General features: G+C 42.3%; 1 protein-coding gene across 3 annotated transcripts; it reads right to left on the minus strand.

The window, feature by feature from the left end:
• Positions 1 to 348: 348 nt before the first annotated feature.
• Positions 349 to 24,716, minus strand: znf318 (zinc finger protein 318). 3 transcript variants are annotated; one of them, XR_002474137.2, is made up of 12 exons: positions 24,233 to 24,716; positions 14,930 to 15,883; positions 13,518 to 14,742; positions 11,424 to 11,506; positions 11,217 to 11,316; positions 10,793 to 11,112; positions 8,751 to 8,945; positions 7,884 to 7,983; positions 6,024 to 6,142; positions 792 to 3,417; positions 642 to 678; positions 349 to 555 (listed from the first exon to the last, which is right to left on the minus strand). XR_002474137.2 is itself a non-coding variant. In XM_021608727.2 (10 exons), the coding sequence occupies exons 1-10, from the start codon at positions 24,506 to 24,508 to the stop codon at positions 1,084 to 1,086; spliced, it is 5,706 nt and encodes a 1,901-aa protein (XP_021464402.2). In that variant the 5' UTR covers positions 24,509 to 24,716; the 3' UTR covers positions 349 to 1,083. The 3 variants fall into 3 exon arrangements, 1 of the variants encoding a protein (XP_021464402.2); XR_002474136.2 differs by having other exon boundaries at positions 642 to 3,417; XM_021608727.2 differs by having other exon boundaries at positions 349 to 3,417.
• Positions 24,717 to 26,715: the final 1,999 nt, after the last annotated feature.

A 26,715-nucleotide genomic window follows, 5' to 3' on the forward strand; every position in this document is an offset into this window, starting at 1 on the left:
TGTAGTAGAAAGCGATGGGTTAGAAGAAGCCTACATAACCAACCCATAAAGAAAGATTTGACATCCATATATGGCCAACTATGTAAACTTGAACATTGATTGATGCTTCAATAGATGTCATTCAATTGGTAGCATACATTTTTGTCTTCTTCTATTGCCTTTTAAGGGGAAAGTAATCTAAAAGTAACAGAAGGTAATCAATTACATTACTGATTACGATTTGGGACAGGAAACTAGTAACTAAGGGATTACATTTAGAAAGTAACCTACCCAACCCTGGGCATACCATAATTATGTTTTATGTTTCCAATGTCTGATTACAAGGTCTGAGAAATAACAGAGAAAATGTTGTGGTCACTGAAATTTATTTGAACTCTACTTTAGCAACAACAGATAAAGGACAACCATTTTTTTTGTATTAATTTTCACTAACACAGAATAACATTTTGAGCATAGTAAAGTCAGTGAACAAATGAGTTTTTTTTTTAAAAAGATCAACAATTCCAAGGTTATGTTCATGAGTATCTATATCCACATCTTCTTTTCTGGAGGGTGCTGTAAAGAGTGACAGATATTACATGGTGTAATTGTCAAAGAAAGCCATGTTCAGATATCTTTTGGTCCATGCTGCACTACCTTACCAAATTCTGTTTTCTTCTTAAACGTGAGTTCTTGTTCCTGTATTAAAATACCTTTCAATCATTTAAAGAGAAAATAACACATTTCTTAAGAGTCTGAAGGTGGATATACCAAAAACCATAGTAATCAATAAGCATGGTACAGTACATTACCTTTTAAGAAGTAAAGAAAGGTTTTGCTGAACGAAGAAGTAAAATTCTCAAGACAAAAGGCTTGCAGAACAAGCTTCTAAAGTTCTGAAGATTCATCACTTAATATGAAAGTCAAGTCTTTTAGTGGAAGTTTCACTCCATTCAAATTCGAGCTGCCTGCTAGGACCATCAAGTTAACAGGGCTTAGTTTCCGAATCAGCAGTATTTGTGTGGGTTACTACTTGTTCCCGTCTAATCCCATCAACTACCTAAAAACACAAATTCCCAACGGCCTGCTGTCTAGTGGAGTCTGTTACTCAAGATTAAAATCAAAGAGGTCTAAGCCCAGCACTTCTGTTGGGAGATCCAGGGTCTCTGTTGAGATACCCAGAGAATCTGATGGGTTATCCAGTTGTACGGGGGCATCCTCGGGAGTCTCTTCCTTGGGCTGCGGGTCAGACCCACACTCAGTCTCCATTGACTCCTGAGTGTTGGTTTCAATGGTGTTACTGTTGTCAAGAGCTGTGAACTCTGGTTGGGTTTGCTCTGTTTGTGGGGCCGTAGCTTCCAAGGCTTCGCTGTTATTCGAGTCATTCAGGGCAGCTTTGGACTCTACAACTGCCTTAGTGGCCTGCGGGTCAAACCCACTCTCAGTCTCCATTGACTCCTGAGTGTTGGTTTCAACAGCGTTACGGTTGTCAAGATCTGGGAGCTCGGGTTGGGCTTGCTCTGTTTGTGGGGCCGTACCCTCCAAGGCTTCGCTGTTATTTGAGTTATTCAGTGCAGCTTTGGACTCTACAACTGCTTTAGTGGCCTGCGGGTCAAACCCACTGTCAGTCTCTGACTCCTGAGTTTCAGTTTCATGGGCGTTACTGTTATCAAGAGCTGCTAGCTCGGGTTGGGTTTGCTCCATTTGTGAGGCAGTAGTCGCCAAGGCTTCGCTGTTCTTTGAGTCATTTGTTTCACCTTTGGAGTCTACAACTACTTTCGTGGCTGTGCTGGTGATGGATGTGGTACTGGCTGTGGTAATGCTGCTATAGAATATGTCAAATAAATCTTGGGCTTTTGCGGCAGCTAGATTAGACTTTGGTTTTTCTGATTTGTTCATCACCTCACTTGGGGGTCTCTGCATGAAAGGAGGGGGTGTGACCATCACAGGGACATTCTGCTCACTCTCAGGGACTCCTGGTGCAGATACATCAAACTTCATGGTCATCATGGTCAGGGGAGGCAGGGGAGTCTTGAACTCGGGCATCACTGCTGAAGGAGTAGATGTGGAGGCTTGACTAAAAGACTCTGCTGTGGAAGCTTTCTTTTCATCTGGTGAAGTGGGACCTGGCTTCCCAGTGCCCTCTGCTGACTTCTTCAAATCCACTTCCTCACCACAGAAAGCTTTGGAAATTATGTCTGCTGCCAGTACTGGGTCATTTTTAGGCTGGTTCTGTATGACAGGCAGAGGGGTCACGTCACTGTCACCGGGTGGTCTGATAGAGAGAAAGGTGTTGAGAGGGGCCGGTTTAGCATATACCCAGGGCCCAAGTCCAGAGGGTTTTCTCAGGACCGTGGAAGGAGCAGGAAGGTTTGGGCGTATTTTCCCAGAGTTGAAGGGTACCCATGCGCTAGTTGGGGAGATGACCGTCTTCCCTGACAGTTTGATAGCAATGCTCTTGGCTGCGGCCAAAGACTTTGAAAATGCATCTGGGTCGTCATCCTCTTCAACCTCCTCATCTTCCTTCAGGAACTCAACAGCCACTCTCTCAGCTTCCTTCGCAAGCTCATTTTCTAGTTTCTTTTTCCAGCTGAACTTACCGAAGGCAGATGGAGGCTTCGGCTCCACTTTGGCAGTTTCCTCACTTTTCTTGCGCAGCTTTGCTCTCAATGCTGGATTGGGACCACAGAACACTTTGGGAGGGTCACTGGGTTTCTCAGGCTCACACTGCTTTCTAGATCCTGAAGTCTCCTCCCTTTGACACCCACCCTTCTCTTTTCTTGATTGTCTTTCCTCCTTTTCATTCTTAGGTTTCCCTTCCTCCCTCTCTGATCTATACCTCTCCTCCTCTTTCTTGCTACATTTGGGATTGGGCTCTTTCCACTTCCCATATCTGGACCGGTCTTCCTCTTCCTCCTGCTCATTATCCCTCCAATTAAACTTGGGTCTCTCCTCTACCCTGCTAAACCTAGGCCTGTCTTCATCCTCTCTACGGTTTTTGAGCCGCTCTTCCTCTTCCCTGCGATTTTTGAACCACTCCTCCTCTTCCCTGCGATTTTTGAACCGCTCCTCCTCATTGCCATGCTTGTATCTCTCGTCGTCCTCCTTCTTACTGTACTTGGGCCTCTCTCCTCCCTCCTTACCATGTTTGTACCGCTCCTCCTCCTCTCTCTTGCGGTACAAATACCTCTCTTCTTCCTCATTTTTGCTGTACTTGACCCTCTCCACATCATCCTCCCTTTTGTGTTTGGACTTGTCCTCCTCCTTTTTGCTGCGTTTAGGTTTCCCTTCCTCCTTCTCTTTGCTCTTTTTGGACTCTTCCTCTTCGTGTTTACGTTTAAGCTCAGAGTGCTTTTTGTCACTAACTTCCAACGTGAGTCCAGCTTGACGATCCAGGTTCCTTCTCTGTTCGTAGAGCGGATACTCATACATTCGTTTCTGGCAGAAGGACCAAAGAAATATTCAAGTCATTAGAGTGAAATGTAAACAAGCTGTCCCAAAATTTGACTTCAAGGGAACAGTCTACCCAAATTACAAAAACATGTTTGTTTCCTTACCTTGTAAGCAGTTTATGGACAAAGAGACTGCAATATACAATTTGAGTTTGTTTACCTAGCCATTGACACCAAACACTAACATTAGCATTTTCTAACCAAAAACTATTGTGAGCCAATGTACCCAATATTAGCATGTTTTAAAGGTCATGTCCAAATTCTCTTATAACTTCAAACCAAGTCATTGACAACACAATCTGGAGACTTTGGGATGGCTTGGACATGATATTTAAACATGCTAATATCGTTTTTGCGGCGGGGGGGTTAGAAAATGCTTAAGTTAACGGTTTGTGACAGTGGCTAGGTGAACAAAAAACTTGGTTTGCAGATTTGAGGAAATATGTATATAATTTTGTAATTTAGGTGTAATTTTGTAATTTATGGCTGTGTTTGAACACCTATAGTAACATACTGTATACTACATATTTAATGAGTATATACTACATGTTCATTTTAGTATACTGTAAACTAACAGTACCCTTACTAACGCTTCACCTGTCTACCGGAAGTTGATGCTGCTATGCAACATCTTGCTAGCTTGCTAGAATAACTAACAAATGACTAGCTAGACTTCTTATGACTTCATTAACAATGTCCATTGCAAACGCTGAACGACTATACCACTTAGCTAAGAATGACGTAAATAATCAAGTCAATAAACGTGGGTAGTTCTTTAGATAGTTAATGTACTGGCAAGTTCGATGTATTAGTAGCCAACTAACGTTAGTTAGCCAACATACCGGTATATACAAGCAACTGCTGTAATGATATGCTATGCGGTTTGTAAGGCTAAAGTCATATTTCCGATACCATTTGATCATAGTAAAGCAGAGAATAAAAGACTACTTTGTGCACAAATAAATAAATTCAGTAGTAGTGTTTGGCATGGCCTGGCCGATTAATTAGGGCCGAATTCAATATTTTATCTCAATCGGGAATTGGGATTACATTGCAATCCACGAGGAGACTGTTGCAGGCAGACCACCTGTTACGCGAGTGCAGCAAGGAGCCAAGCTAAGTTGCTAGCTAGCATTACACTTATCTTATAAAAAAACAAATCCATCATCAAAAAGCACAATCGTTGCACCAATGTACCTAACCATAAACATCAATGCCTTTCTTAAAATCAATACACAGAAGTATATATTTTTTAAACCTGCATATTTAGTCAAAATAAATTAATGTTAGCAGGGAATATTAACTAGGGAAATTGTGTCACTTCTCTTGCGTTCGGTGCAAGCAAAGTCAGGGTATATGCAGCAGTTTGGGTCGCTTGGCTCGTTGCAAACTGTGTGAAGACTATTTCTTCCTAACAAAGACCGTAATTAATTTGCCAGAATTTTACATAATAACATTGAAGGTTGTGCAATGTAACAGCAATATTTAGACTTATGGCCCGTTCTATAAAATATGGAACAGTTCCGTATTTCACTGAAAGAATGTTTTGTTTTCGAAATTATCGTTTCCGGATTTTACCATATTAATGACCTAAGGCTCATATTTCTGTGTGTTTATTATATTATAATTAGGTCTATGATTTGATATTTGATAGAGCAGTCTGACTGAGCGGTGGTAGGCAGCAGCAGGCTCGTAAGCATTCCTTCAAACAGCACTTTCCTGTGTTTGCCAGCAGCTCTTCGCAATGTTTGAAGCACAGCGCTGTTTATGACTTCAAGCCTATCAACTCCGAGATGAGGCTGGCGATACTATAGTGCCTATAAGAACTTCCAAAAATCAAAGGTATATGAAATACAAATGGTATAGAATTAAATAGTTATATAATTCCTATAATAACTAAAACCTAAAACTTCTTAACTGGGAATATTGAACCACCAGTTTTCATATTTTCTCATGTTCTGAGCAAGGAACTTAAAATTTTTTAAGTGTTAATTCAGTATTGTTGTAATTGTCATTATTACAAATACATATATAAAAAATAAAATGAAAACAATATTTTTAAAAAATAGGCAGATTAATCGGTATCGGATTTTTTTTGGTCCTCCAATAATCGGTATCGGTATTGAAAAATCATAAATCGGTCGACCTCTACTGTTCAACACTTAACTTGAGGACATTGCATGACAAAAGCATTTCCCAAACAAAGCCTTAGGTCACTTTTGATTAGGATCCTGGAGCGTTTGGTACCCTGATCTGCGCTATAAAGTATGTTTGAGACGCAAAAGAACCTTGGCTGAAATTAATCCTGGATCTGAATCGCAGGTCCAAGATTCAGGATAAGAGTACTAGGTAATGTGACGCAGCAGCACAAGTTGCGTGGAACTTTTTACCCATTGTAAACAAGCTAGCTTGCTAACATGTTAAACTTGAGTCTTGCAAATCGCACCCTGAAACAGTTATTTTCAAGAATTCTACAAAACATTTTGTAGAATTCCCCCAAAAGCTCCAGGAGTCCAAACCAGAGTGCCGAATTTCAGATGAAATGTACCTCACGGTGAAATAATGCCCTACTCCCAACTAGAAATGGCCTACCTTGTATTTCTCATTGTGAGGTTGACTCGTGGCATGATCTTCAGCGCAAATTGCATCCCCGCAAAACTCCTCGCAAAGCTGGCAATAATATCCCCTCACTGGCACCAAAAACTCAGATCCTATGAGAGAAAAAAAGAGACGTTTTTAAAAACACCTAATGGTCACAGGGAACAATCACAGATTTGTACCTTTACTATGCTCCCCATGGAAGAAAACCTATCGTAAAAGTAGATTACTACATTTAGGTCTGTTCCATAAGCATACATATACACATAACATCAACATTTGTATACATAGTGGATATCATAAGTACTCAACCCCCATGGAATTTTTCAAAATAAATGACATTACAAAGTGGGAATGAAACAGATTTAATTGTGATTTTTTTTGTAATTGATCTAGACAAAATACTCCTTAACGTCAAAGTGGACAGAAAATTCTACAAATATTTACAAATTAAATCAACATATTAAAAAAAAAAATCTAAGTTCCCTCAGTCAAGAACTTAATTTCAAGCACAGATTTAACTACAAAGACCAGTGTGCTTTTCAAAAGCCTCATAAAGGGCAGTGATTGGTAGATGGGTAATAATAACAAATCAGACTTTGAATATCTCTTTAATAATTATACTGTGGATGATGTACTAAACCACCCAGACACAACAAAGATAGTCATCATCCTGAATTGGGCTGCAGGACAGGAAGGAAACTGCTCAGGGATGTCACCAAGAAACCACGGGTGATTTTAAAACAGCTACAGAGAGTTCAATGGCTGTGATGGGAGAAAACAGAGGACGGATCAACAACATTGTAGTGACTCCACAATAATGACCTAAATGACAGAGTGAAAAGAACAATATAAATATACAGAATAAAAGTATCCCAAAACATGCATCAAGGCACTATATAGTTATAGTGCAAGAAAACACAGTAAAGGAATACACTTTTTGGCCTAAATGGAAAACGTTATGTTTTGGCTAAATCCAACACGTCACTGAGTAACGGCCTGGTTATTTTCAAGAATGGTGATGGCTGCATCATGGTATGGGTATGCTTGACATCAGCAAAGACGGGGAGTTTTTCCAGATAAAAATAAATGGGATGGTGCTAAGCACAGGCAAAATCCTAGAGGAAAATCTGCTTCAGGCTGTTTTACACCAGACACTGGGGGAGGAATCACCTTTCAACAGGACAATACCTACAACAAAAGGCCAAATCTACACTGGAGTCACTTACTAAGAGGACAGTGAATGTTCCTGAGAGGCCAAGTTAGTTGACTTAAATATGCTTTAAAATGTATGGCAAGACTTAAATTGCGGTACAGCCATGATCCCCAACACTAACAGAGCTTGAAGAATTTTGAAAAGAATAAATGGGCGAATAATGCACAATCCAGGTATGCAAAGCTTTTAATAAAGACGTACCCAAGAAGACTGACAGCTGTAATACCTGCTAAAGGTGTTTCTAACATGTATTGACTCAAGGCGAATACTTATCCAATCAAGGTATATTAGAGTTTAACTTTTCATACATTTAAAATATATAATTATTTGACAAATGTTATTTTTTGAAGATCGTTCACAAAATGTTGACAAATCCATTTCAATTCCACTGTGTAGTACAAAATGTAAAGAAATCCAAGGAGGTGAATACTTATGATACCCACTGTCGACATTGGTACTTGACTAAAAGGTTGCCCAAAATAGGATCGGCTTTACATTGCATTTAGAAATCAATGCTTATTTCTTATGCATATTTTGAACTCAGTGTCTGCAAACTGTGGCAGTAAAAGATTGCTAACAACATTTAACAGTACATAATAAATATTTAGAAGGGAAAAATAAAATATTTAAGTTTGTACCTTTAGCAGGTTTAGTCATTTTCTCTCCTGAAGAGTGAATCTTATTCTTCTCATTGTTGGAGGAACTTGACGCCCACGGTCGATTGTAAGGATCCTGAGTCTGCAAAGTGGCAAACAAAAAAGCAGAACCAATCTGCTGTAAAAATACAAGGGACTGAACAGTTCAAATGAAAAGGTAAAAAGAAATCAGGCCAGTGATGGGGGACAAAAAACAGGAACAGGAGACAGCACTCATGATAGTAAACAAAAGCTCTTCAATTCACTGAGTATGATCGAATATCCAAGAAGGGTACAGCTCCAGCCGATCAGCCCCTCAGCTCTGTGCTCAAGAGATCCTTGCCGAGAACAGCCAATAGGCTTTCAGCATCATAATCAGGAGTCTGCTGCATTCCTTTTCAAGGTAGCTAACTAGCTAGCTAGCTAGCTGACTTCATAGTTAACAAGGCCTGTAAAGAGATGAGTCCATCTGAGTGTTGATCAGAAAGCAATTTAAAAATAAAGTTAAAATGTAAACTCGACTAGCTATCTATCATACCATCACCAAACCAGTCACACAATGCTAGCTAATAATGTATTATAAAGCAGTAGTTCTGGCCATGCAATCTAATTGTTTTTCTTGCAGTTACCAGCATGGCTGGAGCGCAAGTACAGCACAGCTTCTTAACCACTTGCAAAATATATTAATAAGACTACATTCAGCAACACTGTAGCTAGCTCAGTGTTTGTTTACTGCGTGGCTTAAGCAAGGATAGTTTGGCTGTTCTCTGTAGTCTGTATGATATGTGACTGGTTCCACAGCAGAACTCCTGAGCACGGAACTGCTGAAGCTGGAGTCTTATCGGGACATTCTACAAATAGTACACAAACCTTCCGGTGCGATTTGCTGTGCAAGTGCGTGAAAAAATCGAACATGGAACCACAGGTGACATTGCAGCTTTTGCACCAGTGGTTCCCAGCGTCATAGTGTTCAAACAGGTCTGCTGGAGTCTCAGGAGGCTGGGTACTGGCAGGGGCTTTCTTCTTCGTTTTTTCAGGAGAGGCTCTTGAGGACGACGATGCTGCCTAATGAAGAACAGAAGTTACACAAGTCAGCAAAAGAGCGAAATAGGCCTGGAGGAAGTAGACAAAAAAATACATTTGAGTGTTAAAAATTAAAACAGATGTTCGATAAAGAGAATTTTACGATGATCCCCAAACACTGAAGTTTTCAAAATCTCTTACCTTGGCAACATAGGCGATCTGTGTTCCAGCCTTGAGGGAGTTACTCGTGAGTTATCAGAGAATCCTGTTTAAGACTAATATAGGACTCATATCGTCGTATCCTTGTACGCTAATCTCCACCAATTAATGGTCAAAAATCAAATTAAGTACTGATTTGTGAGCAGAGCAAAGCAGTCGAGAGAAATGGACTCAATGAGTGCTGTTCACAGACCATGAGTGTAGAGTGGAAAAACATCAAGTACGATATTTAAAGAGATTCACTCCTCTCAACCAAACAGCTAAAATTCAGAGTCGACTTTCCAATAGCAGAGGTCATAAAGATTGCGGCACCCACGGACTTACAACAAATGCCTTGTTTACCAAGTTTGCCGTATTGTACGTTGCTCTCCGTTACTCTTCTTTGTATCGTCATAAGCCCAGTATACATGATCCAAGTTAAACGCCATGACGCAGGCAATTTGAAAAATCGGGAAAAGTATATTGTGCTGATTTATTGGGGCACTGAACCATGTTGCGCGCCGTAGTTTAAAAAACTCCATGAAATTAGTGGTAAAACCATGACGTCATATTTGAATTCCTACAAGTGTATGCACCCTCGCCATTAAAATCCATTTGACTTTTAAGATGCCAAGCCGCTCTACTGTAAAGATAAAATGTTACATTTTGGTGTATTCTTGTCTTCAAACAATACACAGTTTCCATATTTAATAACTTAAATGATTTAAATTGAATACCTTATGATTACGTTTTTTGAATGAGAAATTAGAGATGAGTGACCACCCTATTAACATTCTCTTTTTAAAACACAAATTTGAAAGAATTAGAGCCACTGAAAAGGATTAAAACAGGCCACATAATTAGGATCCCTCTCTGTATGCAAAGTATTCATCCCAACTAATCTCTGATCTTCTAGCTACACGTTGATAGCGAAAAATGCTTTCGATTAAATGACAGTTAAATTACAAACTGGGGAAAAAGATGGCCACCTTTCAATTTATGAATGTAAATACCCTATACCCAAGTTTCTAACGCAAACATCTTACTGAGTTTGGCATCTCCAGAAACAATTACAGAGAAAAAGTTTGTTGTGGTCTTTCATAAACAAATACAGTGAGCTCCAAAAAAGATTGTAAAATGTAGGAAGAGCTTAAGCTTAATCACAACTGTTGGCCATATGAAAGTGAACAGGTTCCACCTATGTTGCAGGTATAAAACACATTCATTTGTAAACATGCATGTATTTGCAGACCAGTTATGAGATTAGTTTGGTCAGATATTGGCATACAAAGAGGGAACTTTTCAATCAAGATCGTGATCCAACTCTGCCTCTTGGGCAACACCAACATATGACAGAGCACACGGAATGTCCAGGTTAGACTGAGTAGTTGCACCAACATTGATTAACCCCATATCTGATGTATAAGCAGAAGGCTAAATGCCAGGTATTCAAAGTAAATACTGCTTACTGGTATTTAATGGATCAGACAAGGGCAAGTAGACATTTGCATCCAAACCAGCCCTTTTGTATGGTTATTCAAGAAGTCATTTAGACTGATATTCTAAAATAAAGCAAAGGCTACATGTCAATTTCAGCAAAATAAATATGTTTCTGCAGCAATGAAGGTTTTAAGGTTCTACCAGTACTTCAGCTCTCTGGCTTGTGCCTGGAGCAGCTTACGGAATTCTACCTTAGCAGAGGCATGGGCCACAGGTGATCTCTCTCGGATGTGAGCGCGCTCCTTTTTCTTCTCTTTCTCTGGAGGTGGTGGGTGTGTTGGCTGCTCAAGGTCCGCAGAACCCCTACCCTCTCGCCGGGGCTTGTCATTTGGTTGTAGACCGAGAATGAGAGCCACCTTGTCAAGCTCGGATCGTTTCTTCTCTGCTACCTCGTGCTCTTTGCGGAGCTCAGCAATCTGAGTCATGACCTCTTCCTGCAGCCGACTGATCTCAGACAGTAACGGGTCCTTATGGCCATCCTTTTCACGCCGCTTTTTGCGCAGAAGCTCCCCTACCAAGACAAAAACTATTTTTATCCAACTGTACAAAACCTAATGAACATTTATGACTTAAAATACAAAGAAATATAGGAAAGGAATGAGATGATTGAAGTACCTTGCTGTTTCCTCAATCTCTCTAGTTCCTTCATGAGATAATCTTTCTTTTTCATGCGGATCTCTCTGTCTCGTCTCAGTTTTTCCCGTTCTTCAAGAACCTACAGAATGGAGAATCATTAGAGAACGAGTGTATGGAAAGAAAACAAAACCAGCCAAAACAGTGTCAAATGGCATTTGAATTGAAGTGGATAGCTGAATACTCCACCTTTTGTTTTTGGCTTTCATTATTTCGCTCCTCTAAAACCCTCCTGTCCTTGCCATTATCTTGAGGGGCCATATTGGATGATGCTTTACAGGAAAAATGTACAAAATTAGACAGGAGTTATGTGCTGCAGTTTCATTGATCAAAAAATATATATACTCCACCAGTCAAAGGTTTGGACATACCTACTCATTCCAGGGATTCTCTTAATTTGTACTATTTTCTACAATGTAGAATAATAGTGAAGACATCAAAACTATGAAATAACACATATGGAATCACATAGTAACCAAGAAAGTGTTAAACAAATCCCAATATATTTTATATTTAAGATTCTTCAAAGTAGCCACCCATGGCCTTGATGACAGCTTTGCACACTCTTGGAAATCTCTCGACCAGCTTCATGAGGTCGTCACCTGGAATCCAGATCAATTAACATGTGTGCCTTGTTAAAAGTTAATTTGTGAAATTTCTTTCCTTCTTAATGCATTTGAGCCAATCAGTTGTATTGTGACACGGTAGGGGTGGTGTACAGAAGATAGCCCTATTTGGTAAAAAACCCAAGTCCATATTGGCAAGAACAGCTCAAATAAGCAAAGAGAAACAACGGTCCATCATTACTTTAAGACATGAAAGTCAGTCAAACCGGAAAATTACAAGAACGTTGAAAGTTTCTTCAAATGCAGTCGCAAAAATCATCAAGAGCTATGATGAAACTGGCTCTCATGAGGACCGCCAGAGGAAAGGAAGACCCAGAGTTATGGCTGCTGCAGAGGATAAGTTCATTAGAGTAACAAGCCTCAGAAATTGCAGCCCAAATAAATGTTTCAGAGTTCAAGTAACAGACACATCTCAACATCAACTGTACAGAGGAGACTGCGTGAATCAGGCCTTTATGGTATTTTTGCTGCAAAGAAACCACTACTAAAAGGACAACAATAATAAGAAGAGACTTTCTTGGGCCAAGAAACACGAGCAACGGACATTAGACCGGTGGAAATCTATCCTTTGGACTGATGAGTCCAAATTTGAGATGTTTGGTTCCAACCGCCATATCTTTGTGAGATACAGAGTAGGTCAACGGATGATCACGCTCCACAAGTGTGGTTCCCACCGTGAAGCATGGAGGAGGTGTGGGGATGTTTGCTGGTGACACTGTCAGTGGCTTATTTAGAATTCAAGGCACACTAAACCAGCATGGCTATCACAGCATTCTGCAGCAATACACCATCCCATCTGGTTTAGTGGGAGTATCATTTTGTTTTTCAACTGGACAATGACCAAACACACCTACAGGCTGTGTAAGGGCTATTTGACCAAGAAGGAGAGTGACGGAGTGCTGCATCATATGACCTGGCCTCCACAATCACCCAACCTCAACCCAATTGAGATGGTGTGGGATAAGTTAGACCGCAGAGTGAAGGAAAAGCAGCCAACAAGTGCTCAGCATATGTTGGAACTCCTTCAAGACTGTTGGAAAAGCCTTCTCCATGAAAGTGGTTGAGAGAAAGCATTACACACTCTTGGCAATCATCAAGTGGCGCAGCGGACTAAGGCACTGCATCTCAGTGCTAGAGGCTTCACTACAGACACCCTGGTTCGAATCCAGGCTTTATCACAACCGGCCATGATTGGGAGTCCCATAGGGTGGCGCACAATTGGCCCAGCATCGTCCGGCTTTGGCCATTGTATGCCATCATTGTAAATAAGAAAAATTTGAAGAATTGTTCTGAACTGACTTGCCTAGTTAAATAAAGGTTAAAGTCAAAGGGTGGCTACTCCTTCAAGAGCGTTGGAAAAGCATTCCAGGTGAAGCTGGTTGAGAGAATGCCAAGAGCGCAAAGCTGTCATCAAGGCAAAGGGTGGCTATCTAAAAATGTGTTTAACACTTTCTTGGTTACTACATGATTCCATATGTGTTAATTCATAGTGTTGATGTCTTCACTATTATTCTACAATGTAGAAATATAGTAAAAATTAAGAAAAACCCTGGAATGAGTAGGTATGTCCAAACTTTTGTCTGGTACAGTATATATTGACGGGGAATGAACAAGTCATTAAACATCCACTTATTCAATGCCATCAGTTTATTCTCACCCTTTCTATCACCCCCCTGGTGCAACTCTGGCTGGATAACTTTAAGGTATGGTCTGTCAAAAGGCGGAGCATTCGGAAAATCTTCAATGGGAGATTGAGGTGGCATGCCCATAGATGGAGGTGGGTACATGGGCCACTGTTGGGGCATGTAAGGCCAGTTCCCATATTGCCCATAGCCAGGTGGTGGATAGTTGGGTGGTACCAGACCATGCGCCTGGGCTTGGGCATAGGCAGGCATGGAGAGAGATGGGTGGGTGGGTGGCACTGGAGTAGTTTCAGGGGCTTGTGAAGCCTTCTGCACCCAGCTACTGTCCTCAGTCCTCACCTCTCTGCCACCTCGAGTCTTCCCATGGTTGCTGTGCCTGTCAGATGGGGGTGACTTCTTCCGGTTCCTGCTGTTATCACGGCTGCTACTACGGCTCGGGCTGTGGCTGTCGCTACGACTGCTAGAGCTGCTCCCACTGCAGCTCCTACGCCTGCCCCTGCTCCTGTCTGAGCTTCCTGAAGAGTCACGGCGATCCCGCCTCTTGCCAGGTCGACGGGAGGGAGTTTTCGGAGGGGGCTTCTTTCCATGCAGACGCTCCTGAGTCCTGGCAGCCATCTTGCTGATCTCTGTCACCCCCAGGTCCAGCCCGATGGTTTTGAGGAGGTCCTGGATCTTCTCGTACTCCTCCACGTCTTGCTTCTCCTTCCCTTCCAGTGGCCCTGTTCCTGGTGGGTAGTCATTAGGCTCTTCAACCTTGATATTATGGTCAGGGATGGCAGAGGACCTGCTTTGATGCCGATACCTCATGTCCATTTGTTGCTGACGAGAGCTTCTCGGATCTACAATACCAGGATGGCCCTCTAGGTGCGGTGAGGTGCCATAGCGTGCCGGGTCACTCATAATATCACCATATAGCTCTGACAGACTGTGCTGACGGGGAGCTTCTGCTGGAGCCCTGCCCCGCTCTACATCATCTTCATCGCCATAAAGGAACTTCTCCTCATCGTCAATGTCTGGTACCCTCTTCCTTTTCTCCTCCTGCGGTGCAGGTGCACCTCCCAACAGGTCAAGGATCCCTGCAATCCCACTGTGGTCCAGCCTACTCTGGGCCATGTGTGGGTCATCCCTCAGCTCCCCCAGCATGGTGGCCAACATGATAGGGTCCATGCCTTTCATAGCTGAGAGAAGACGCTCTGCCTCAGCCTCACCAGCAGGGTCAACTCTTGGAGAATCACTGTTCTGCAAAACAAAAACAAAATAATAATCTATGATAACCAAATTTATCATGAATAGTAACTTGGATGAAGAAGAAAAAAACGCCTTGTGGGATGACAGGGTTAGAGTGAGTATAGAGATGGGTAACACAATACACAGCTATAGGCAACATAATTAATTTAACATAGTAAGAAAATGACATGTCCACTACCTGCACATATGACGGGGAGTCAGTCTCAGAGTCCATGCGCCTCTTCAGGATGGACTTTGTGGGAATATTCAGCATGTCTTCCATCTCTTTGCGGCGACGGGCCAACTCCAGCTCCTTGAACCCACTTGTCTTCTTTAAGTTATTATCACCTCCCCTGCTGCTCCTGCTACTGCTGCTAGTACTGACACTGCGGCTCCTGCGTGGACCAGCAGTCTTTGCTCTGCTCATACTGCGGGCCCGTCCATAGCTCTGGCCATGACTCCCACTCCTGCTTCGGGACCTGCTTGGCGGACGGCTCTTGCTCCTTCCACGACTCTTGCTCCGTCCCCCCATTTCAGGGCTTTTGCTTCGGGCCCGGCTTTTGCTTCGTCCCCCCATTTCAGGACTGCGGCTTCGGGCCCGGCTTTTGCTCCGTCCCTTCATTTCAGGGCTGCGACTTCTGACGCGGCTTTTGCTCCGTCCCCCAATTTCAGGACTGGGGCTTCGAGCGCGGCTTTTGCGCCGTACCCCCATTGCAGGGCTGCGACTTCGGACACAGCTTTTACTCCGTCCCCCGATTCCCGGGCTGCGGCTACGAGGACGGCTCTTGCTCCGTCCCCCGATTCCCGGGCTGCGGCTACGAGGACGGCTCTTGCTCCGCCCCCCGATTCCCGGGCTGCGGCTACGAGGACGGCTCTTGCTCCGTCCCCCGAATCCCGGGCTGCGGCTACGAGGACGGCTCTTGCTCCGTCCCCCGAATCCCGGGCTGCGGCTACGAGGACGGCTTCTCCCCCTGCTGGGACTCTGCCTCCTGGGGCCACGGTCATCAGGCCCGTCATAACTGGACCTCTTTGACAGGTAAGGAGAGTAGTCTCTTGAGGGTAGCCCTACCCCAGGTGGTCCAGTCAACTCATTGCCCACAGTGATGACCAGACTGTGGTCAGGGGGGATGCCACCACGGGGAGATGGAGATCTCTAATGACAGAAATAGATATGTAATCAGTTTCATAACACTGGGATTTAGAAATGATGAGATAATTTTGTGCAATTGATGCATTGCTCCAGTAAAAAAGGCAATATGAGCCCGTGCAAGGGACGGGACTAACTTCCAGTTCCAGCTAACAATTTAACCAGTATCAGGGTAGAAGAGGAGACAATGAATGTCAAGTCTTCTCTCTAGCCCAGGTAGATACCATTCATTTTCCCATTAGACAGCTTCTGCAAACATTGTCAAAATACATTCGATACTCACAAAATATGGAGTTTGTGAGCAACCGATACATACTTTCCAAAAAAAAGTTAAACATTTATAAGCAACCCCAAAAAATTGTCTGTAAATAATCTATATATTGTTTTTTATCACGTGCCAAATCCACCTCTTCAGCACCAATAAAAATCACCCATTACTGCCACGCACAGGTTGGTACAGTATCCCGAAAGGTTATTTATTTCATTACCTACAACCAGGGCCGCCGGACAACGTGTGGCGAGGCAGCATTTGCCACAGCACTTTTAAATCAGGTGGCTGCGCCACACCACTTTGGCTTTATACTAAACAAAAAATATAAACGCAACATGTAAAGTGTTGGTCCCATGTTTCATGAGCTGAAATAAAAGATCCCAGAAATGTTCCATATGCACAAAAAGCTAATTTCTCAAATGTTGTGCACACATTTGTTTATCCCTGTTAGCAAGCATTTCTCATTTGCTATGATATTCCATACACCTGACAGGTATGGCATAGCAAGAAGCTGATTAAACGGCACAATCATTAAACATTGTGCTGGGAACATTAAAAGGACAATAAAAGGTGCAGTTGTGACAACACAATGCCACAGATGTTTCAAGTTGAGGGGCCATGCAATTGGCATGCTGGCTACAGGAATGTCCACCAGAGCTGTTAACAGATAATTTAATGTTAATTTCTCTACCATAAGCCGCCTCTAACGTCGCTTTAGCGGTGATGCACCGATATGACATTTTTGGCCGATACCCATATCTGATATTTCCCTTGACAAAAAAAAACTCGATGGATATTTTCAATTTTAGCAGTCTTTTAAGCATTCCAGTACAGTTAAATAGATCACACACATTCCCTGGTTCAAATCCAGGCTGTGGCCGTGATATTTTAAGGATGTGAAATGTCAGAATAGAGAGAGATTTATTTCAGCTTTTATTTCTTTCATCACATTCCCAGTGGGTCAGAAGTTTACATGTACTTAATTAGTATTTGGTAGCATTGCCTTTAAATTGTTTAACGTGGGTCAAATGTTTCAGGTAGCCTTCCACAAGCTTCCCACAATAAGTTGGGTGAATTTTAGCCCATTCCCCCTGACAGAGCTGGTGTAACTGAGTCAGGTTTGTAAGCCTCCTTGCTCGCAAACGCCTTTTCAGTTCTGCCCACAAATTTTCTATAGGATTGAGGTCCGGGCTTTGTGATGGCCACTCCAATACCTTAACTTTGTTGTCCTTGAGCCATTTTGCCACAACTTTGGAAGTACAGTGCCTTGCGAAAGTATTCGGCCCCCTTGAACTTTGCGACCTTTTGCAACATTTCATGGTTCAAACATAAAGATATAAAACTGTATTTTTTTGTGAAGAATCAACAACAAGTGGGACACAAACATGAAGTGGAAAGACATTTATTGGATATTTCATACTTTTTAACAAATCAAAAACGGAAAAATTGGGCGTGCAAAATTATTCAGCCCCTTTACTTTCAGTGCAGCAAACTCTCTCCAGAAGTTCAGTGAGGATCTCTGAATGATCCAATGTTGACCTAAATGACTAATGATGATAAATACAATCCACCTGTGTGTAATCAAGTCTCCGTATAAACGCACCTGCACTGTGATAGTCTCAGAGGTCCGTTAAAAGCGCAGAGAGCATCATGAAGAACAAGGAACACACCAGGGAGGTCCGAGATACTGTTGTGAAGAAGTTTAAAGCCGGATTTGGATACAAAAATATTTCCCAAGCTTTAAACATCCCAAGGAGCACTGTGCAAGCGATAATGTTGAAAAATGGAAGGAGTCGTATATTGCACAAATCTGGCCTTTATGGAAGAGTGGCAAGAAGAAAGCCATTTCTTAAAGATATCCATAAAAAGTGTTGTTTAAAGTTTGCCACAAGCCACCTGGGAGACACACCAAACATGTGGAAGAAGGCTCTGGTCAGATGAAACCAAAATTGAACTTTTTGGCAACAATGCAAAACGTTATGTTTGGTGTAAAAGCAACACAGCTGAACACACCATCCCCACTGTCAAACATGGTGGTGGCAGCATCATGGTTTGGGCCTGCTTTTCTTCAGCAGGGACAGGGAAGATGGTTAAAATTGATGGGAAGATGGATAGAGCCAAATACAGGACCATTCTGGAAGAAAACCTGATGGAGTCTGCAAAAGACCCGAGACTGGGACGGAGATTTGTCTTCCAACAAGACAATGATCCAAAACATAAAGCAAAATCTACAATGGAATGGTTCAAAAATAAACATATCCAGGTGTTAGAATGGCCAAGTCAAAGCCCAGACCTGAATCCAATCGAGAATCTGTGGAAAGAACTGAAAACTGCTGTTCACAAATGCTCTCCATCCAATCTCACTGAGCTCGAGCTGTTTTACAAGGAGGAATGGGAAAAAATGTCAGTCTCTCGATGTGCAAAACTGATAGAGACATACCCCAAGCGACTTACAGCTGTAATCGCAGCAAAAGGTGGCGCTACAAAGTATTAACTTAAGGGGGCTGAATAATTTTTCACGCCCAATTTTTCAGTTTTTGATTTGTTAAAAAAGTTTGAAATATCCAATAAATGTCGTTCCACTTCATGATTGTGTCCCACTTGTTGTTGATTCTTCACAAAAAAATACAGTTTTATATCTTTATGTTTGAAGCCTGAAATGTGGCAAAAGGTCGCAAAGTTCAAAGCGGCCGAATACTTTCGCAAGGCACTGTATGCTTGGGTTCATTGTCCATTTGGAAGACCAATTTGTGACCAAGCTTTAACTTCCTGACTGATCTCTTGATGTTCCTTCAATATATCCACATAATTTTCCTGCTTCATGATGCCATCTAGTTTGTGAAGTGCACCAGTCCTGCAGCAAAGCACCCCACAACATGATGCTGCCACCCCCACGCTTCACGGTTGGGATGGTGTTCTTCAGCTTGCAGACCACCCCCTTTTTCCTCCAAACATAATGATGGTCATTATGGCCAAACAGTTCTATTTTTGTTTCATCAGACCAGAGGACATTTCTCCAAAAAGTACAATCTTTGTCCCCATGTGCAGTTGCAAACTGTAGTCTGGCTTTTTTATGGCAGTTTTTGAGCAGTGGCTTCTTCCTTGCTGAGCGGCCTTTCAGGTTATATCGATATAGGACACGTTTTACTGTGGATATAGATACTTTTGTACCTGTTTCCTCCAGCATCTTCACAAGGTATTTTGCTGTTGTTCTGGGATTGATTTGCACATTTCAAACCAAAGTACGTTCATCTCTAGGACACAGAGCGCGTCTACTTCCTGAGCGGTATGACCGCTGCGTGGTCCCATGGTGTTCATACTTGCGTACTATTGTTTGTCCAGATGAATGCCTTCAGGCGTTTGGAAATTGCTCCCAAGGATGAACCAGATTTGTGGAGGTCCACAATTTTTTTCCTGACGTCTTGGAAGATTTCTTTGGATTCCCACATGATGTCAAGCAAAGAGGCACGGAGTTTGAAGGTAGGCCTTGAAATACATCCACAGGTACACCTCCAATTGACTCTAATTATGTAAATGAGCCTATCAGAAGCTTCTAACGCCATGACATAATTTTCTGGAATTTTCCAAGCTGTTTAAAGGCACAGTCAACTAGGTGTATGTAAACTTCTGATCCACTGGAATTGTGACACAGTGAATTATAAAGTGAAATAATCTGTCTGTAAACAATTGTTGGAAGAATTACTTGTGTCATGCACAAAGTAATGTCCTAACCGACTTGCCACAACTATTGTTTGATAACAAGAAATTTGTGGAGTGGTTGAAAAAAAAGAGTTAATGACTCCAACCTAAGTGTATGTAAACTTCCGACTTCAACTGTATATAGCTAGGTGTCAGCATCTAAAATAACCCTAATTTATGAGACAGTTCTTATTTGATTTATGGTGTCGGACCCATCTATGTGAAGCTAGCCACAATAAGGATTTTCCACAATAGTGGACTTTGCGGTTAGCCTACAAAATAAAAGTAAGCCATAATTCTACTATTTGTATTACTGTCTATAACATACTTTTATTTTGAAGGCAAACTGCAAATTTCATTGTTGTGCCTAATACTTATTGTGGCTAGCTTCACGACATAACCCAGTGTGGTCAAGCCTCACTAGCCAGATGAAGCTAGCTGGCTGCTTATAACATTAGCTTTGGGCAACAGGGTTAAGTTGCTGACTAGCCATTTATTTTCATGAACTGAAGCTCAATTTCAATAGGCGAACAACAAGTGGCAACCTAGCTAATACCCACTCACAAGGATTCCTAAATCATTGCTAAGAATAATAAATTACTGCAGGTTCTACTGGTCATTGTTTTCAGGCTGCTTGTATTGTTGCTAGCTACCCCAGAATTTGCGGTCAAACAAATTATGCTTTATTACCAACGTGGTATTGTAAACACATCGTTCGTGGCCGGTGTTTGCACAGCTTTTACAGTGCTACTCTATCTTTTTTGACACTCAAAGACCCAAACGGCATTCCATTGTATGCATGTCGTGAAGCAAATAGCAGTGACGCTATTACTGTAACTCCTGTAGCGCAACATCTGGAAAATAGCGCACTTGGTAGTGTGGACCGGTGCTCGACCAGTCGGCGAAAGCAAACATCACCCACGACAGAGAACGGTTGATTGTCAAGGGCAATGAATAGATTACACCTTTGAGTTGTCTCGCTGAAAATTTTGTTATGCTTTCAAATGACTGCTCGACTTGTTGACTGTCGATCCACACAGCAGACATTGTGGGCTAGTTTAGGAATGCTGTGTTGCACATGTAGTGCAAAATTTAACGTGGCGTCTTAAAGTCATGTACCTACGTTATATAGGTATGCACGTCAGCTTTGACATCGGTTTTGCACATCGGGGCATTGAAATAGACATGCACGATATATCTGTGAACACATCAGAATCGGCCGATATTAGCTAAAAATGCAAATATCGGTATCGGACAATTCTGATATGTTCACAGATATATCGTGCATCCTTATTTTAAAGAATTTGTCAGTACGCCCAAATCTGCCTCACAAGCGCAGACCATGTGTAACCACACCAGCAAGACCTCCACATCCAGCTTCTTAATCTGCGGGATCGTCAGAGACCAGCCACCCGGACAGTTGATGAAACTGAGGAGTATTTCTGTCTGTAATGAAGTCCTATGAAATGCTTAAAGAGTTGCATTCTGTCTTGGAATGGGTGGCCAGTAATAAACTGGTCCAGAACATCTCTAAAACTAAAAGCTTTGTATTTGGTACAAATCATTCCCTAAGTTCTAGACCTCAGCTGAATCTGGTAATGAATGGTGTGGCTGAACAATTTGAGGAGACTAAATTACTCGACTTACCTTAGATTGTCAAAACATGTAGATTCAATGATTGTCCATAATAAACAGATGCTCTGCTTTTTGGACACCACACTCCAAAAAGCAAGTCCTGCAGGCTCTAGTTTTGTCTTATTGTGATTATTGTTCAGTCGTGTGGTCAAGTGCTGCAATGAAAGACCTAGTGAAGCTGCAGCTGGCCAAGAACAGAGTGGCACGTCTTGCTCTTCATTGTAATCAGAGAGCTGATATAAATACTATGCGTGCCAGTCTCTCTTGGCTAAGAGTTGAGGATAGCCTAACTACGCAACTTATTTTTCTAAGAAACATTAATGTGTTGAAAATCCCAAATCGTTTGCATACACTACTTACACACAGCTCTGACACAGACTTACCCCATTTTGGGGAATTTTCAGAGGTGGAAACTTTGTGGGAATTAACAGGAATATGCTAATTAATATTAATACCATTTAAAAGTAGATTATTTTTGCATTGGATATATTTACCATATCATATGGAGACAGAAACATAAACATGTTACCTTATTATTTACAATTGTCTACTTATGTTTAATTCCTTCTAATAGAAATAAAAACAACTATTTAGTTACAAATTGAACTTTAATTAAATGAGTTGACTCTTCACATGGGATGATTTCACTGAACAACAAAAGGGAATATTGAATGATCCATCTCCCAAAAACATTTTCAATATACATCTGTAAAATGATAGTCTAGAAACTAAAGCTTTGGTTGTCTTCCTCCCAGGCTTCCGTGTCTTCTCCCTGGACCTCCTCTTTAACACCAGGCTCTGAGGACTCATCTTCACTGTCACTCTCAAATCCTGTTGATGATGGCTCATTGTCAGGCTCAAAAAGCCTCAAATTTGCTAAGACAGCCACCAATTTTTCAACCCTTGTATTGGTCAGCCTGTGCGTGCTTTGGTGTGTGTTCCCAAACAAGGACCAGTTGCGCTCTGATGTGGCTGATGTTGGTGGAATTTGGAGGATGATGAGGCAACAGGGGAAAGAGCCTCAGATCCACAAAGTCCACTTCCAACAGGTGGCTGATGAGATATGTTGGCACGACTGCCAAATTGCATCTCCATCCCAAAGCCCTTGCTTGGAAGAGTACATTGCCAGACTGCCAAGAACCTTGCCCTCATCTAGGCCAAGGTGGCGAGAGACAGTAGATGACACCATAGGCCTTGTTGATCTCTGCACCAGACAGGATGCTCTTGCCAGCATACCTGGGGTCCAACATGTACGCTGCGGCATGTATGGGCTTCAGGCAATAGTCTTCATGCTTTTTGATGCATTTCAGAACTGCAGTTTCCTCTGCTTGGAACAACAGTGAAGTGGGCAGGGCAGTATGGATTTCTTCTCTTACATCTGCAAGCAGAGTCTGAACATCAGACAGGACGGCATTGTCTCCCTCAATCCATGCAATGGCTACTGCTATAGGTTTCAGGCTGCTTAACTCTCTCCCCAAATACATCATCAGCATAAACCCAACCAGTCATGTTTTCATTTGATTGTCAAACAATCACTTCAAAAGGGCTCTTTTACTAGGTTACCCACGCATGTTCATCCACAAGCAACATATTTCCAACCTCCAAACAGTGGTGAATGGAAAAAGACATCTGTTACACAAAACACCAAAAATGTAATGACATTTGGTGATGGTCAGTTGTCCAGAATGAATGCCTCCACTGCTGTCTGTGCGCGTCTCGTGTCAGTCATTCATCTCTGCCTTGGTAAAATTTCTGTTTTCTTGTCGAACCACATTGCATTTTGGTGCGTAGGCTGTCCACCCGTTTCCATTTGCAAATTTGTCCTGCCTCTGACACTTACGGTAATTATAAATAATGGAGTAATAGCCTACAGTTTTCTTGACATTTGTTTTTATGTATTTTATTTAACCAGGTAAGTTGACTGAAAACACATTCTCATTTACAGCAACGACCTGGGGAATAGTTACAGAGGAGAGAAGGGGGGATGAATGAGCAATTGTTTTCATTATTGTGATAGGCTAAGGTTTTACAGGTATTGCGTACCCCCACTATTGATTTTGCCTGGACACTGTACCAGACCTCCTTACTTTCACCCCAGTATTTAAATAGATTAAGTAGACAATGTTTTTATAGTAATCTTTCTGAAGAGATTTGGTCAAAAACAATACTTTTTTTGGGGTGCTAGTAAATTAAAAACATTTTGGAAGCACATACCAGGCATGATGTCAGTAAAAGATTAAAGTTGCTCAGCGAAACTCCATATTTGGGGAGTACCAAACATACTTTGACTTGCAGAACTGTCTAATGGAAAAATGAATGGTTGCTAACTGGGATAGAGGAGACTTGTCATACTCATTGTCTCCTCCCCTGCACAGAAGTATATTCCTTATGTCGATTCAGTTGCAAAACGTTTCGTCTGTTGCTTGATTTATTTCAAACAGAAACCGTTTAATCCAAGCGGAAAATGTTTTGTGACGAAAATGAGTTTATATTGGACAAATTAAGGTCGATCCCACACAGTTACCTTCCGAATGGTTCTTAATTAATAAACGATAAACGGTTTCCGTTGCAAAACGTAATGTATACACACCAGATAACGTTACTGATTCAGCAAACAATAAACAGTGATCAAATGGTTATGCTAACTAGCCTAGTAAAGCAAAAAAAATGTATAGCTACGTTTACCAACGTAATTAACTAGTGGTAGGCTGGTCAGGTAGCAGTAACATGCAAATAATGATTGTACTTACTTCTCTTTGGGGAGGGCCGCTGCCCCAGTATTCACCACTTGGTCCTCTGCGACTTCCTGAACCAGCTGAAGTATACCTCCTGCGCGGTGGAGAACGTCTGTACTGGTCTGGAGGTGGCCCGTCATGGTAACCATCAAACGGCGGTCTGGGCCTGCCCCGTTCTTCTCTAAATGGAGGCCGAGGATACGGCCGGCCAGGCGTAAGACCACGGGGCGGTGGACCACGGCCCTCGTACGGCGGCGGATACCCTCGAGGTGGAGGCCGTCCACGATACATATTTTACTGTTAAATTTTACTTTTCCTATCAATTACAGCCACTTACTACCGAATAGATTTTATACACATTGCCGTTTTATATTACTTACTGTATGTCTGCAGCTAGTGATAATGACATTCTAACTACCATGTAGCTATTTCAGTTTGTTTGACGAACACAGCGCTCACTGTGTTACGATTTCCGGCCTGATAAAACCGAAAAACCTTGTCTTCTTCTTTCATATATTAGCGTTCGGCCAACTAACGTGAACGGTGCATGCCGCCACCTACTGTGATGGAGTGTGTGGTCGATTACGGTTAGATTTAAACAAAATTCAACAAAAACCTAAATCGTCCGAGTCCTTCCCAATCCCATACTACTAAGAAAATAAAAGAGCCACGCTAATTCCGACCACAGCCCGTAAATTAACAGACCGTCCTCCCAATCCCCGAAATATATATATATATATATATATATATATACACACACACACACACAGTTGAAGTCGGAAGTTTACACACGCCTTAGCCAAATACATTTAAACTCAGTTTCACAATTTCTGACATGTAAACCTAGTAAAAATTCCTTGTTTTAGGTCAGTTAGGATCACCACTGTATGTTAAGAATGTGAAATGTCAGAATAATAGTAGATATACTTATTTATTTCAGCATTTATTTATTTCATCACATTCTCAGTGAGTCAGAAGTTTACATACACTCAATTAATATTTGGTAGCATTTCATTACATTTTTTTTAAACTTGGGTCAAACGTTTTGGGTAGCCTTCCACAAGCCCCCCACAATAAGTTGGGTGAATTTTGGCCCATTCCTCCTGACAGAGGAATCCCACCGTACCTTCTCCGCTGTGCAATCTGGTTTCCGAGCCGGTCACGGGTGTACCTCAGCCACGCTCAAGGTACTAAACGATATCATAACCGCCATCGATAAAAGACAGTACTGTGCAGCCGTCTTCATAGACCTTGCCAAGGCTTTCGACTCTGTCAATCACCGTATTCTTATCGGCAGACTCAGTAGCCTCGGTTTTTCGGATGACTGCCTTGCCTGGTTCACCAATTACTTTGCAGACAGAGTTCAGTGTGTCAAATCGGAGGGCATGCTGTCCGGTCCTCTGGCAGTCTCTATGGGGGTGCCACAGGGTTCAATTCTCGGGCCGACTCTTTTCTCTGTATATATCAATGATGTTTCTCATGCTGCGGGCGATTCCCTGATCCACCTCTACGCAGACGACACCATTCTATATACTTCCGGCCCGTCCTTGGACACTGTGCTATCTAACCTCCAAACGAGCTTCAATGCCATACAGCACTCCTTCCGTGGCCTCCAACTGCTCTTAAACGCTAGTAAAACCAAATGCATGCTTTTCAACCGTTCGCTGCCTGCACCCGCACGCCTGACCAGCATCACCACCCTGGATGGTTCCGACCTTGAATATGTGGACATCTATAAGTACCTAGGTGTCTGGCTAGACTCTAAACTCTCCTTCCAGACCCATATCAAACATCTCCAATCGAAAATCAAATCAAGAGTCGGCTTTCTATTCCGCAACAAAGCCTCCTTCACTCACGCCGCCAAACTTACCCTAGTAAAACTGACTATCCTACCGATCCTCGACTTCGGCGACGTCATCTACAAAATTGCTTCCAACACTCTACTCAGCAAACTGGATGCAGTTTATCACAGTGCCATCCGTTTTGTCACTAAAGCACCTTATACCACCCACCACTGCGACTTGTATGCTCTAGTCGGCTGGCCCTCGCTACATATTCGTCGCCAGACCCACTGGCTCCAGGTCATCTACAAGTCCATGCTAGGTAAAGCTCCGCCTTATCTCAGTTCACTGGTTACGATGGCAACACCCATCCGTAGCACGCGCTCCAGCAGGTGTATCTCACTGATCATCCCTAAAGCCAACACCTCATTTGGCCGCCTTTCGTTCCAGTTCTCTGCTGCCTGTGACTGGAACGAATTGCAAAAATCGCTGAAGTTGGAGACTTTTATCTCCCTCACCAACTTCAAACATCTGCTATCCGAGCAGCTAACCGATCGCTGCAGCTGTACATAGTCTATTGGTAAATAGCCCACCCATTTTCACCTACCTCATCCCCATACTGTTTTTATTTATTTATTTTTATTTTTCTGCTCTTTTGCACACCAATCTCTACCTGTACATAACCATCTGATCATTTATCACTCCAGTGTTAATCTG

The sequence above is a fragment of the Oncorhynchus mykiss genome, chromosome 1 (assembly GCF_013265735.2).
Source record: "Oncorhynchus mykiss isolate Arlee chromosome 1, USDA_OmykA_1.1, whole genome shotgun sequence".
In the NCBI taxonomy this organism is placed as follows: Eukaryota; Metazoa; Chordata; class Actinopteri; order Salmoniformes; family Salmonidae; genus Oncorhynchus; species Oncorhynchus mykiss.